Source organism: Mercurialis annua, linkage group LG8 (genome assembly GCF_937616625.2).
Source record: "Mercurialis annua linkage group LG8, ddMerAnnu1.2, whole genome shotgun sequence".
Taxonomy (NCBI): Eukaryota; Viridiplantae; Streptophyta; class Magnoliopsida; order Malpighiales; family Euphorbiaceae; genus Mercurialis; species Mercurialis annua.
The window spans coordinates 3,055,432-3,071,096 of NC_065577.1; the positions used below are offsets into that span (position 1 = coordinate 3,055,432).

Here is a 15,665-nt window from a genome sequence, read left to right on the forward strand (position 1 = left end):
TGGATAGGGAAGAAGAAACCGTCGAAGAGTGGGAGAGAAGAAACCGTCGGAGAGAGGAAAAAAAGAAACCGTCGCAGAGTTTTTTCAAATTGGAAAAGAAACCGCAAGAGAGAAAGAAATCAGAAAAGGAAAGAGAGAAAAAAGAGGGAAAGAGAGGAAAGAGAGAAAGTGTGCGAAATATTTCAAATTGGAGTATTTTCACAAATAAAAAAAAGCCTTAATTGAGGTAGGCACAAAAACATTACAGAATAGGAGTAAAAACATAAAAATTTAAAATTGAGGTATTTAAAACAAATAAATATATAAAGGAGGTATTTTATGCAAATTCCTCATGATAAAATTGCCTCGTGAATGTTCATTTTGGTGAAAGTTTTTACACTTCATCTATTTATTTTATGAGTAATGCTGTATAATCTTTTTTTTAATTCATTTTCTTTAATCCATCTTATGTGGCATTAAAAGAGTGGCTGAATTAAAAGTTGAAATTTAAGATATACACTTTTGAAGGTGGATTTGACGAATTAAATGCTGCCACGTAAGGAGGGACAATGAAAGTGGTACAAAATGATGGGTTAAATAGCTTTTTTTCTTATTTTAGCATTATATTATCTCATTTTTTTTAACCAATTTCCATTTTTTTTTTGTCTTTTCTTTTTTCGCCTCAAATTTTTTCCGGTCTGACTCATGCCTTTCTTTTCTTATATGACCACTGGCTATTTTTTTTTCCTTCAAAACATAACAATCATTATAGTTCCATCTTCAAAATAGGATTATAGTACATGTTTTTTTATTAAATTAAGATTGCTGAAAAAAGATTATAATTTTTATAGATTGTTTATTTTAAAATAAATAAATTAGTTAGTAAAATAGGATGATAAGTTTAATTAATAATTATTTTTATGAAAAGGTTTAGTATATTATTTTATATATATTAAAATATAACACTAAATTGATAAAAATTATCGAAACAATACAATATTATTTTAAAAAATTAGAGTCCAATATTATTTTAATAGTTGAAAAATTATATTTAAACAATTATTATAGTACAATATCAACTCAATAATATAGCATTGAATTTATTAGAAATTTATTAGTTTTTTTCCTAATTATTGTTAATATTTGGCCAAATGACCAAAAAAGGCCAAATCTTTCACGAAAGTTTCACAAAAATCCAAACCTTTCAATTTTATCCAATTTGTCCTGAAGCGTATAATTTTATTTCAGTTATGTCCAACTACAATTAAATTTTTATTTAATATTATCACAGTATAATAAATTGTTTATTTTAGGCCAAAGGCTCACTTTAACCCCTAAGATAAGAGCGAAAGAATTAATAAGACTTTAAGGTTGAAGGTTGCTCGCTTTACCCCCTGACGTTGTCCAAAACGGTGTCGTTTTACATACAAAATGACACTGTTTTACATCCAAAACGATGTCAGTGTAATTATTACAAAATTTTGAAAATTTATGTATTTGTATGCCAAAATTAAAAATTTATGTTAAATACCAAAAACACGCGAAAATTGGTGATTTTTTTTTATGAATATAAGCTATATTTTTAATATAAAATGAATATAAATAGCCATAAATACACATAACTTATTTACTTACTTTGAAAACAAAATTGGATAATAGAATTAATAATAAATCTAAGAAAAAATTACTATGACACTCCTCATATTTGGCATAATTCACAGTTTAATCTCTCTTATTTGAAAATTGAACTACGTTATCCCTCATTTTTTTATCAACGATTTAGTCCTTCCGTTCATTTTGAATGTTAGTAATCGAAGTCAACGAAACTATATGGCTCCCCACTTTTGTTTTTCTCAACGATTTCACCCATCACTTTTGTTTTTGTCAACAATTTCGTCCCTCAGTTTTGATAATTAATTTATCCATAAGCCCTTTGACTTTGTTGACTAACACTAAAAATGGATGGAGGGACTAAAATGTCGACGGAAGCAAAAGTGAGGGCCCCATAGTTTAATTTTCAAACAGGAGTGACTAAAGTGTGAATTATATCAAATGTGAGGGGTTTTATAGTAATTTGCTCTAAATTTAAATAATAAATGGAAAATTTGTATTGAAATAAAAATATAAGAGATATAAATAAGATAAAATTTGGGCGAACCCTTAAGAATTCTTCTTCGTGTGGATGAGTTTTGTAGGAATTAGTCTTTCTTAATTTGAATGTGGTTCGTTGACTTAATCATTTTTCAGCGAGTCCTGAAGTTAGTTTCGTGGACAAATCTCGCTGGATTCGGTTATAAAATTTATGTGAAATTAGATTTTCATCAATTAATAAACATTTTGTAAACTGTATCATATATTTATTTATTAGAAACAAATAAATTAAAAAAAGACTAAATTAATTTTAAAAGGACAAATAATTATAAAAAAATAAGTGCATCTAAATGAACAAATTAAAAAATCAGAAAGAGTAGATGTTAATATCAACAAACAAATTAACTTGTCAAATGGTCGACAATATAATGGTCAATTGTTTTTACACTTTGTTCACATTTTAATTTATATTTAATCATAATTAGTCATATATATACGTAACTTATTTATATTTTTATAAATTTTTTTGGCTAATATGATAAAATTTATAATAAATATAATATAAAAAGATGGAAATTTGTATTTTAACAAAAACATAAAATATATATATTAAATTAAATTTCAAAGTGTTTAAATTGATTTGTTTTATTGTGAAATTATTGAAAATTCAACTTTTATGTGGTCGCTAATTAATTTCAATATTAATGATTCTATCCGGATAGATTCTATCCGTTCATCTTTAGCGTTTATTTTTTGTGTAATCACAGACATAGCTATGTCTAAAGGGTAGTATACCCCTCTTTGCCTATTAAAACAAGATTGGTTTAGACCTTGTTTAGATGGACACCTGAATTATCAAGCCCTTTCTCTCCTTCACCTCATTTTCAATTATTGGGCCACGTCACCCGCTAAACTCAAACCTAACTCTCAAAATTTAGAAAAAAGGGACAAATAAAAAAATAAATTAGGGTTTTAAGAGATGTAGAAGATGGAGAAAATGAAGTGTAAAGAAAGGAAATAATTTTTATAAATAAAAGAAATAAGGTGATATATTTGGAAATATGAAAAAGACTCTTATAAAGAGAAATTATAAGATAGCATTTTTATAAATATTTTACCCTATTATGATATTGAGTATAAATATTCCATTAAAAAATATGTGGTTCTAAATATATCTGTACCGAACCGTCACTACAAAAATCAGCCAATTAGCGACGGATATTTCCGTCTCTAATTGGCTAAGATTCGTCGCTAATTGAGTTTAGCGACGGATTACCGACGGACTAAGTCCGTCAGTACATTTTGGGTCGCTAATCATTTAGCGACCCAAAAAACTGAACCGTCGCCAAATTACCGACGGAAAGTCCGTCGGTAAATTGACATGGATCAGTCGGTATTTTGGTCGGGTATACCGACACATTTGGCGACGGATTATTCTGTCGCTAAATCAGCGACAGAATAATCTGTCGCTAAAAGTAGTCGCAAAATTGGACTAATTAGCGACGGAGTTTCCGTCGCTAATTAGTCCAATTTTGTCGTTTTTTGAGCATTATAGCGACGGAAAATCCGTCGCTAAAAGCTCATATGTGGTCGCTAATTTTTTGTTTTTTCGGCAGAAAATTTCCGTTTTCGGCAGAAAATTCCCGTTTTTCGGCATTTTTCGATTTTCCCTGTTTTTTAATAGACATGTTGACTAATCACAGCCAGACACGATAGACAACAACAAAAAAACAAAAACCGAAACACAAACAAACATAAACCGAAACCGTTATATATAAATAAACGGTAAAAAAGTATACAATTCGATAAATACTAAATAAGTCAAAATATGCAAACTGTATTATAAAATCGAAGTCCAAATACTATACTACCCCAAACTAGTAGTGTCGTCAGCCGGTGGAGGTGGGGGAAACTGCGGTCGTAACTCCGGTGGGAGTGTAGTCATCAGTCGCGCAAGCTCAGTACGGATCCGCTCGTCAAAACCCGCCTCCACAGTACGGATCCGCTGCTCGACCCGCTCTTCAAAACCCGCCTCCACAGTACGCATCCGCTGCTCGAGTCGCTCCTCAACCTCTCTAGCAATGCGCTGCTCGATCTCCTCACTAACGACCGCCTGCTGCTGTGACTGGGATGATCCGCCGCGACGCAATCGGCTGCTCTGGCCGATGTAGGATGCTGAAGCCGAACCAATACCGTAGACTCGCTGCTTCTTGATTGCCTCGAGAGACAAAAACAGCTCGTTCTCGTCGATCGGCTCTAGAGTCGACGAACTCCTTTCCCCAGCTGCCTGAGACTGGGTCGCTGCAGCAAGTTCTGCCTTGAAACGGTCCTGAGATTAAAAATACAAATTTATAGTTTAGTGAAACTTTATAAAAATACTTCATAAATATTAGTTTAAACCTACATTTCTAACTAAAATTCGGCAGCATTTTCTCTAAAATTTGATCATCATCCATTTTTCAGGGACATCCTGCAAAAACTACAAACAACTCTGTTCAACAATACGAAATAGCAATCACAACACCCACAACAAACACGTAAACATCCTATAAACAACTAATTATATAAAGTTATATTTATATCATATTAAGCAGTCACTTAAGGTTAAAATAAACTTACATTTTTATCCTTTGATCTCTTGTCAACGAAGACAGTCCGATCAGCTTTGGTCAGGTGCAACCGTACATGCAACTCAGCTAAAGTGGGCTCTCGACCGAGCTCCTCAGTCTATCATATGAAATGAAAAAGTTAATTAGTAGATAAACAGAATATATAACGATTAGTAATATTAAAAACATACCATAACTGTCTTATGCCTCGTAGCCGATCTCGATCCTGCGGTATGTCGAACCGGTCCGGTGCCAGCTCCGGACGGCTCACTCATCCGATTAGCTCGTGCTACCTCAGACTTCTTCTTAGCCTCAGTAGTATCCCAGTCTCGCTTCCACAACGCCCAAGTATCAGCACTAACACTTCCCTCTAATCAGGTCCTCCTGGTAGGTGGAGTCCCAATAAAAACCCTTTTGCAAACCATTAATTAATAAAAACAGTTAGAAATAAAAAAGACAGTAAAACATAAATTTAAAATTTTAATTTAACAACCTTGAACTCTTCGAAATAGAAGCCCTTATGCTCTGCTGTCAGCTTCTTCCACGAGGAACCCTCAGGGAACCAGCTAGATCGGAAAATGGGCAAGATCGCCCTCGATGCGCTCCCGCTGTCGTTCCTGCTATCTAGTAACCTTTCTCTGTACATTACAAAAAAACTTGGTTTTCACATTTTTGAAATAATATTTGTTAAAAAAAAGTTGTCAATCATACCTTGCAGCATCAGGTGTAACTCTAATCCTCCCAGTCTCGTCCGTAGCTGGCGGTTGGTCCTGTGGCTGCGGCTGTCTCGCCGCTCTCCGCGGTGCAGGTCTACCCGCTAGCACCTGCTGCTCAGCCCCTGGATCCGAGCTCTCAAGTGGATCCTGCTCTGGGTCGCCACGGCCGCGTCCACGTCCACGTCCCTGACCAGTATCCCTACCCCGGCCTCGGTCGGCAGAAGAAGAACCTGAACCCCTCATATCTGCAAAACAAATTACAAAACAATATTCGACAAGAAAAAAATAATCACATCTATTATAAAAACCATAACACATATTTTTTTAACAAAATAAAGTTACTACATCAACAAACGTAAATAAAAGTCAAAATTCTATAGAAATAACATTAAAACAAATCATGCAATTTCTATATCATCTTCCGCTCCAATGTCATCATCGTCTGATGAGGATGGTGGATAATCATCTTCCGTCTCTACTATTGGAGGGTTGTGTAATGCAGCCTCGTCCGCCTCGCCATTCGGATCAACTAAATTTGTCGGGTCGTCATTCGTTATGACATCGAGCGGATGTTCTGCACTATCATCTTGGAAAGCTGGAACAGTTGTTTCAGGCATGTCTAGCTCAGCGCGAGCTTTTATCTTGCATACTGCCCACCAATCTTTCTTGTCCCGCTTTTTGCTAGGATAAGGTAAGTAATGTACTTGATCGGACTGTTCAGCTAAAATGAAAGGTTCGTATTTGTTGTATCTCTTTCTGTGATTAACATCGACTATGTTATACCGAGGATGGACTAACATACCAACCGTTTTTGTAGGATCAAACCAATTACATTTAAATAAAACTGTCCTCTTTATTGGTAGAGCTGGATACTCTAACTCAATAATGTCAGTCAACACTCCATAAAAAGTCGCTTTCAGCTGGACCGTAGAGTGATCCTTTTACACAAACTCCGCTATTCATTGTAACCCGATCCTCCCCATATTCTTCAGTATTGAATTTAAACCCGTTCACACAGTACCCCTCGAATGTTTTGACCGATCTAAGCGGTCCTTTTGCAAGACTTAGAATATAGGGATTGATACAGACAGTTGGGTCTTTCACCTGTAGCACAATTATTATACGGATCAACACGATAATATATACAACTATGACGATAAAACAACATTAATACTTACATATTGCTCGAACCAAAAGGCGAATTCCCTCTCCAACTTGACTACAACTTCGGTCTGTGTAATTTCGGGGTTGAATTCATACAACTCGCCTTCAAAAACTCTTTTTACAAGAATACGAGCGAATTAATACAATTTGTATCAAATTCTTCAATACTTAACTTAAATTTGTATTTTAAGACTTACTCTCTGTAAGGTTCGATTTCAGGGCAATTCAAAAGGATGTAGCTTCGGGCAGCAACATATTCAGCATCATCCAGATATCTGTTCCGACAAGCACCTACAGGTCGCCCTTTCGGTTTGAAAATAGATAATCTGTCGAAATCATCATCAACGTCCATTTTGCAAACTTCATTTCTTTGCATCCGACATGGTACCATCGGATCACCATCCTTGAAATAAAAAGATGCAAATTTTGCTGTTTCCTCTAGTAGATATCCGCTGCTAATGCTTCCTTCCACTCTGCCTTTATTCGAAACCTTATTTTTGAGTTTTCTCAGGTATCTGCAGAATCATATAATTAGTTCATTTACCTAATTATCGGTTGACGAAATAGAACTTTAAATATATCACCTTTCAAACGGATACATCCAACGATACTGAACAGGTCCTGCCATCATAGCTTCGTATGGAAGGTGTACGAGGAGATGTTCCATCGAATCAAAAAAACTCGGCGGAAATATACGTTCCAACTTGCACAGTATCTTCGGGATATCAAGCTCTAATCTCTGAAGATCTGCCTTTTTCAGCGATGTGGCAGTTAACTCTCTGAAGAATATACTCAACTCTGTTAAAGGCTCCCACACTTCTGCTGGAAAAAGCTCCCGAAGAGCAATTGGCAAAAGTCGTTGCATGAAGACATGACAATCATGACTTTTCATGTCCACCATCTTTAAACTGTTTAAATCAACGCACCTAGACAAGTTGGACACATAACCATCCGGAAACTTTAACTTTTGAATCCATTTTAACAAAATCTTTTTTAAATCTCTGTCCAAAGCATACAAAGCCTGTGGATATCTACCAGTTTCCTCATCTTGTTCCAGGCCAGGACGATCACAAATTTTATTCAACTCTGCCCGAGATTTTGCCGTATCTTTCGTCTCACTAGGTATTAAAAACGTTGTCAAATACATTTTTCTCAATATGCATGACATCGAGATTATGCCGGATCACATTTTTCCTCCAATACGGTAAATTCCAAAATATACTTTTTCGGTTCCAACCACGGCCTTTAGATAGTTCATCATTCGTAGCCTTAGCATCATTCTCATAGGCCCTCTTAAACCCCAGACTGTCCACCTCTGCTAACACTTCATCTACAGTCCTCACACCTCCAAATTGTTGCCTTACTTGTTTGCCTTTTTGGAATTCGGTAACATTCCGACGAAAATGGTGACCTGTAGGTAAAAACTTTCTGTGACAATCAAACCAGGATTGTTTACCACTCTCGGGCAACGTGAAAGCCTCAGTATTTTCCATACAATGCGGACATGCCAATCTTCCTGATGTGCTCCAACCAGACAACATTGAATAAGCGGGAAAGTCATTAATTGTCCACATAAGCGCCACCCTCATTTGAAAATTCTGCCGTTTTTTAATGTCATACGTCCGGATTCCAGATTCCCACAACTGATTCAACTCTGCTATTAATGGCTGCAAGAAAATATCCATATGGTTTTTTGGATTTCCGGGTCCCGGGACAAGTATTGTTAGAAACATAAACTCATCCTTCATGCACATGCCAGGAGGCAGATTATACGGCGTCACAATAATTGGCCAGGAAGAATAATTTTTCCCAAAACTACCAAATGGTTGAAACCCGTCAGTACATAATCCTAGCCTGATATTTCTTGTTTCATCAGCAAAATCTGTATGCAACTCACTGAACCGTCAAGCCGGAGAGTTAGAAGGATGACACATCTTCTCGTCTTCCATTTCATGTTCAGCGTGCCATGTTATATGTTTAGTTGTGGCTTTGGAAGCGTACAATCTTTGCAGCCTCGGAGTTAAAGGGAAATAAAACATTTTTTTTTGTACGGAACGTTAGCCCTTCTTTTTTTGTACGGAACATTAAGTTGTACTCATTTCATTTGGAAAAGAGTTTATATCATATTTTTTTTAAAAAAATACAAACAAGTCCTTAAACTTAAAAAAATAATCAAATATATCCTAATAATTAATTAATTTGTTAATTTTATAAAATAATAAAATAAATTAAAAAGAATTAAAAAAAAATCTGGAACCAACGTGGAACCGTCGCTGCTGCTCCTTCTCCAAAAAGGCTCGCTCCTTCTCCGATTCGGAGAAGGAGCTGCTCCTCCTTCTCCACTTTTGGAGAAGGAGCGACCGCCGCTCCTTCTCATCGCTTCTTCTCCGATGAAAAAGAGCGGCAGCGGTTTCGGAAATATTTAAAAAAAAAATTAAAAAAAATATTATTATTTTTAATTTTTTTTAAAGAAAATGACATTTTTGTACTATTAATAGCATTAATATCTAATTAGTATATAGGTTAAAAATAAATGATTGTTTTAAACTCTTTTTCAAATAAAAAGAGTACAAATTAATGATTTTGGGTAGAGATGAATTATAAAAATCCAAAATTGGGTACATATAGTGTTTTTACAAGGTTAGAGTATAAACGAAAAAAAGTGAAAGGCGGGGGTTTTGAAAGGAATTAAGCCTTTTTTTTATTATTTAGGTAAATATGCAAATACTCAATGATATGTGTATTTTTATAAGGAACAATAATGTTGAAGTGACATTTAAAAAACAAACGCACAATCAGCTCCATGTCATCTGACACGTTATTAAAAAAACGAAAAATAGAAAAACCAAAATAATTTAAAAAATTAAAAATTAAAGAATCCTAATATTCTACCATCCCTCACCTCCGCTGCCACCCACTTCGGCCTCCTCCACTCCACATATTTCCGCCACCTTCACACATGCGACCACCCACTGCCCATCACCCCCAAACCTGCCGCCATTTCACGACGATCTATTCGTCTTCAAGTTTGAAATTCTAAATTATGGTACATGTGAGAAGTATCTAAATGATTTGCTCATAATGTATTTATAAATAATACTTTATTGATATCGCAAATGATTTAATTAATTTTATATTATCCGATTCTTTCTCAACACCTCACAAGAAAAATTCCGAATTGGATCCCAATTTGACGGGTTAGAATATATTGAAATGTTGTTTAATTGATATTAAAATACATAGAAAATTAATTCATTTAAAATTAATTAGCATATCTATATTTTAGCTATTAATTAAACATGGCATATGACTTTAGACCCCTATTACAAAATTCTCTAATAGCCAGTAAACCCCCTAAGTTGTTCTCCGATGAAGACCCATATAGATTTGTTCATCAGAAAAGACGAACGCGGTCAACAAGTTTGTTTTTTCCGATAAAAAAAAAGCCTAATCCCTTAAAAAACCCCGACCTTTTAACTTGTTTTTTTTCAATTCTATCATGTCGTTGAAAACTGGTCAATTGTACCCTAATTTGTATTTTTTTCGTTTCAATTGTACCCCATAGCATTAATTTGACCTTTTTTATTGGACAAAAGTTCAAAAAAAAAAAAATTCCAATAAGGTCAAGTTAATGCAAAAATATTACATAATCAAATCCTTTTCTCTATCTTCGTCGCCGCCAAATTCGCTGTGTTTTGATTCCTCTGCCGCTTCAACCACGTCCGCCGTCTCCGTGTCCATCTCCGTTTCGTTTTGTTATTATCAGATCTGAAATGTTACGAGAAGAGGAGAAGATTTAAAATATAATTTTGCAACTGCAGAACGTATGTAACAATTAAACACAGTATTTTTCAACACGCTAAACGGAAACTGTATTTTTCAAATTAAAATGGGTTGTGACAGTGGAGGGTCTAATTTCCTCTTTACTCTTTATATAGCTAAGTTAATAATTATATTTTACTGTGAAGAAAAAAATTAAGTTATAAGCCCACTTTATCATTTTTAATTTTTAAAATTTTGCATATATGAAGTTTTAATTCATTTTATTACACTATATGTCTTTAAATTACAAATACACATAATTCATCTATATATAACAATTTTTTTATAAAATTCAAAATAAAATATATACACTATCATCTTAAGTGTGCACCATATCCATTTTGCTTTCATTTTTGTGCCGTTTGTCCTTGATGTCGTTTTTTCTTTAGGTTTCATGTATAAAGTATAATAGTATAATAAAAAAAAGGACACGCCTAAAACACGGCACAAACTCAAAATCAAAATCCCCAAATTGTATTTTCTAGGGTTTGTAAGAAATCATGGCTAACATCGTGTCGGAGTTGAACATTGATGCTGATCATGAAAGGCTGAAGCGAAAGGCTGATTTTGATGACGAGGAGAAGAAGGATTCTGAAAGCAGCGGAGAGGCAGATGCTTCTGATGATGATGCTTCTGATGATGATGCTAGCGAAGACGATACTGATTCTGAAGGCGGTGAAGATGCTGCTGCTTCTGAAGGCGGTGAAGCTGCTGCCGCTAAAGCTGCCGCTAAAGCTGCCGCTAAAGCTGCTGCTGCTAAATCTGCCGAAGCTTATTTTGCTGGTTTTGAAAACGAGGAAGAAAGAAATAAAATGCGGGAGTATTGCAGAATTCTGGAGGAGTCTGATGTAAGATTATAATGAATATGCTAATGTCATTGTGTTTAGCTTATGCTTACTTGCTTCTCTCTGTTTTATTTAGGGTTTTGATCTCGGAAAGGATCCCCCTACGAATCATATTGGTGGTAGAAACGAAATTGATGTGAAGAATTTCAATGATGCTCTTCTTACGGAATGCATTGATGCTCTCATTGTTGTAATTAAGCATCGCAACGAGGAGAAGGTCAGTATTAAGAGGACTTTTAATGCTATTTTTGTTCAAATTCATGTCACTGCATCATGGATTTTTGGCATGCAGGGTGAAAATTTGGAATTTGTGGAGGTGACTAAGGCAATTTTTACAGGATGCATTCATTATTGGGTAACCTTTATAGCTAGAAACAAGACTACAGAAAAGCTGGACACTTATCAATCACAGATGTTTTACAATGTGTCTACTGGCATGGTTCGAGTCGAATTGTTCAGGCTTAAACCAAGTGGAGATAGTACAGGTACTAATATTTTCTGTATGATCATTTGTTTTTATGAGAAAGCTCTTAATTATCACTTTGCCTATTCTTTTTCGAACTCAGCAGCATAAACAACTTCTTACCTAACTTATTCTAATGTTTGGCTGTTAAAGGTTCGATAATTGTTCAGCCATCTTTTTTTCTGTTTTAGGTGGAAACTAGACTGTTCGATGTCATCATTTCTAAGTTTGTAGTCCATGTATTTGATCCTGCTGCTGCTTGGTGCAAGCTCTTTTACAAAAATTGCATGTCTTTTAATGAATGCATTGGACAGTGCTAAAATTAATTCATGTCTTGTGATGATACCCACGCAACTCTGCTTTTTGATTTCGCAACCTGATTATGCTAACGCATGAAACTGTCATCGTTATTAAAGAATGTCAATTTCATATAATTGACAAGTATTTCTGTGTAAAAATCAACAAGTCCTACACTACAGTACCAAATAAAGTATTTGTTTTTCTGGATTTAATTTGATTACTCCATGCCTGTGCTTAATGGTCCATCAATGTTGTTGATAGTTTCATACTTGATTCCCCGGCATCCGTAACTCTACGTTCAGCTCTCGACTTTGTGGTGCCTTAGTGCAAGTAATCCGCCACCTGACTTCTTCTCGTAGCGTTAGATATGAATAATCAATTGGATTTATCCGTTGCTCGTAACCTTGGGGATAGACGACTATGCAAATCATAGTTAGTTTTTTGAGAGTCTTAAGCTATTTTCTGTTTTCATATTTAAGCTCTATCATTATATTTTTCTATTATCCCTTTCTCCTCTTCCAACAGAATTAGGAAAATAGCTTGTCTACGGTTATCTGTTCTTTGCTAGCGTTACATTACTTTAATAATATTCAATTTTAGATACGCTAAATTAAATCTAAATAACATAGAGACTTTGTTTGCTATCTGTTGACAGTATAATTTGCGTTTTTGATTTCTTGGCAGCTATCCAAGCTTAATCGTATTCATCAAGATGACAGAAGATGTTTGTGAATTGTGGACATGTCAGCCAGATTTCTATTTATATATACGTTTGCTGATGGCCATATCCATGATCTGTGATGTGTGTTAGTATTAGGATGGCATAACATAGTTCTACTTTTTGCAAGACTTTCTGGATGTTATTAACTTTATCCAATTTGAACTTATTATCTATATGTAATATTTATGTTTTAGGTGATGATTATTGCTCGGCTCAGATCTTTGATACTAGGATTGTTATATTTAACACAGTATTTGAAGCCTTAGGTTTGATGCAACTTTATTTCAGCTGGCGAATTAAGTCCTACATGGATTAGGTTATCTTGCTAAATCAAATTAAATATGGTTTGATGCTACTCTTTTTCCTAAACATGGATAATATATTATTCTTGAGATAGTATTTGTAAATTTTTTTATTATTTAGGTAAGTATGCAAGAATGCAAGAATATATGTACTTCTTTATAAAAATGTTATTACGTTACTACAGTTGCAACTTTTCATTTGATCTTGAAAATAAACTTACTCTTTCTTTATTTATTCTTCTGTATTTTTATCAACCTTTATCTACGTATATAAAAGAAAGCTAACTGATAGACAAAACAGGCTACATGCGTGAGTTGTTTTGCTCGAGTCGAAGCAAGTTTGATTACAGATCTAGAAAGCCATGTTTATCTGTAAGTTATTTCCTTCGCAGGTAGAATAAGTTTATTAAGGAATCTGATTTTTCAAGATTAGAGATCACTATTAATATTAATTTTTCTATGGTATTTAGTAAAAATGTATGAAGTTTTAACCAATTACGTATGCATGTTGGACCTATAGTTTTAATAGGTTTATAACAACAAATTTTCAATTTGTTTTGCCTTATGTTAATGAATGGTTTGAGCTATTATCGTTTTTTAGGAACCCATATCATATATGATGCAGAATACTTTATTAAATGAGAAAATACAATCATAAACAGTAAATTACATATAATGTCAATCTCTAAATTTTGTTATACTAAATATTGAACTGTTTACACCGGCCCAAAAGATTGATATGAGTTAGGGCTGTGATTGGGCTTATTAGAAATTAAAGGCCCAATAAAAACCATTTGGTTTGATTTACAACATTTTTAATAAGAGTTTGAGGCTCATTAGCATTCTTCTTCTTTAGGAGTATTAATGAGATTTAAATTAGGACTCTTGATTTGTGGAGCTATAAGTAGCTCAGAGTATTCATTGTGTATTTCTTACCATTTAAATCAATAAAAAATCAAGTTCAATGTTTTTTATCTTACAATCTCCGGATTGTTTTAACTTAAAAGTAGATCTGATATTAATCTCGCTTGAGTTTCTCAACTCCCAGGTTAATACTTGTTAGTTTAAATCAGTTAACCTGTTTAACCAAGAAGCCCTGTGAAGATCTTTTTTACAGTTTCGTTAAAGCATCAAACCTTAGACCGATCCCACTTATAAATTCAAAGATTCGAGCTAGGATTATTTCTATGCGAACATCTTTTAGCGACTCCACTGGGGACATCAGTTTATGATTAGCACAAAAGCGAGGCATAAAGACGATTATTGGCACACCTGAATTCAGTCTCAACGCCGACTTCAGCTGGAAAGGTATCTAGAGTATACAGAAGAATCATATTCAAATGATTCAGACGACATGGCCGGAAAAGATAAGCAGCAGCAGACGAAGGTAATCACCCTTCATGCTACTGGTGGGACTGAAACTTCGGCCAAAACGACCGATGTCGGAAAAGAGGACGATTTGGACGACTATTCTCGCCAACTTCCTATGGCTCGTCCTTCTCTATCACAGGCCGACCTCTTAACTTTGAGGGAGGAGATCGCTCAAGAGAACAAGCAAATGTTTGACGGAGTAATGACCCAAATGTCTGGTGTGATGAAAAATATAATGGATGACCAAGTAGTAGTCCAGAGGCAGCTACATAACAATTTGGACGGCATGACAAAGGCGATGGAAAACTTGGGCAAAATCTTTTCGGGTCAGCTAGTGACCGATCAAGGTTATAGAAGGGCTGAACAATTCCCAACTCCGAGAAGGTTTGGCGGTCAGGGAAGTTCGGCCAAACATGTGCAGCAACCCAGCAAGCTGAGATATGCTTATGGATCTGTCAAGGTTCTGACGAAACTAGTAATGGATTCAGCTAGTAGAGGAGAGGCGAACCACACAAGTACCTCAGCTACGCAAGGGGCATCAAGGATTGTAGAAGGGAATGCGTCTGGATATCCTCAGGAGACACCGTTGGGCGAACAGATAACGGCTCCCGAAAGGTCGAACTTTTACAATCAGGGTCAGCTGATGGAAATGTTGGAGAAGATGGGAGTAGACCTAAGGCCGATGTCTCGCCCATCGTACATGAAGCCATACCCTGATTGGATTGACAAGCTCTATACCTTTCCTATAGGTTATAAAGTACCCGAGTTTAGTTTGTTCTCAGGGGAAGAACGGGGACAGGCAGCGGTAGAACACGTAGCTCGTTTCTCGGCCCAATGAGGAGAGGCGGCAGCCTATGACTTCTGAAAATTAAGGCTTTTCTCCAGTTCGTTGACCAAGATGGCATTCACGTGGTATTCTCGTCTTACCCCGAATTCGGTCGAAACATGGAAAGATCTGGAGACGATGTTCCATGAGGAGTTCTGCAGGGCCCCTCCAGACGTTACACTGGCCGATTTAGCTCAAAATTCTCAGTTGCCGAATGAGACTGTCGAGAAATATATCGGCCGCTTCCGGAACCTGAGGACAAGATGCTCCACTAATATGACAGAGGCCGATTGCGTACCCATGGTGATCAAGGGAATGAGTTTTACCATGAGGGAACATTTTGAGGGACACAGATTCTGTGATCTCTTTGAATTGACAAATAGGGTGGCCGGATATGAGCGATTACTGTAGGAGAAAGACCAAAGGCGAGGAGCGTCCAAAGGGACCTATTACAAA

At 35.5% G+C, this 15,665-nt stretch overlaps 1 protein-coding gene across 1 annotated transcript; it reads left to right on the forward strand.

Annotated features, from left to right (window-relative positions):
• The first annotated feature begins 10,793 nt into the window (after positions 1-10,793).
• LOC126660118 (uncharacterized) lies at positions 10,794-12,908 on the forward strand. Its single transcript, XM_050353456.2, has 4 exons — positions 10,794-11,229; positions 11,303-11,443; positions 11,519-11,711; positions 12,674-12,908. The coding sequence occupies exons 1-4, from the start codon at positions 10,882-10,884 to the stop codon at positions 12,685-12,687; spliced, it is 696 nt and encodes a 231-aa protein (XP_050209413.1). The 5' UTR covers positions 10,794-10,881; the 3' UTR covers positions 12,688-12,908.
• Positions 12,909-15,665: the final 2,757 nt, after the last annotated feature.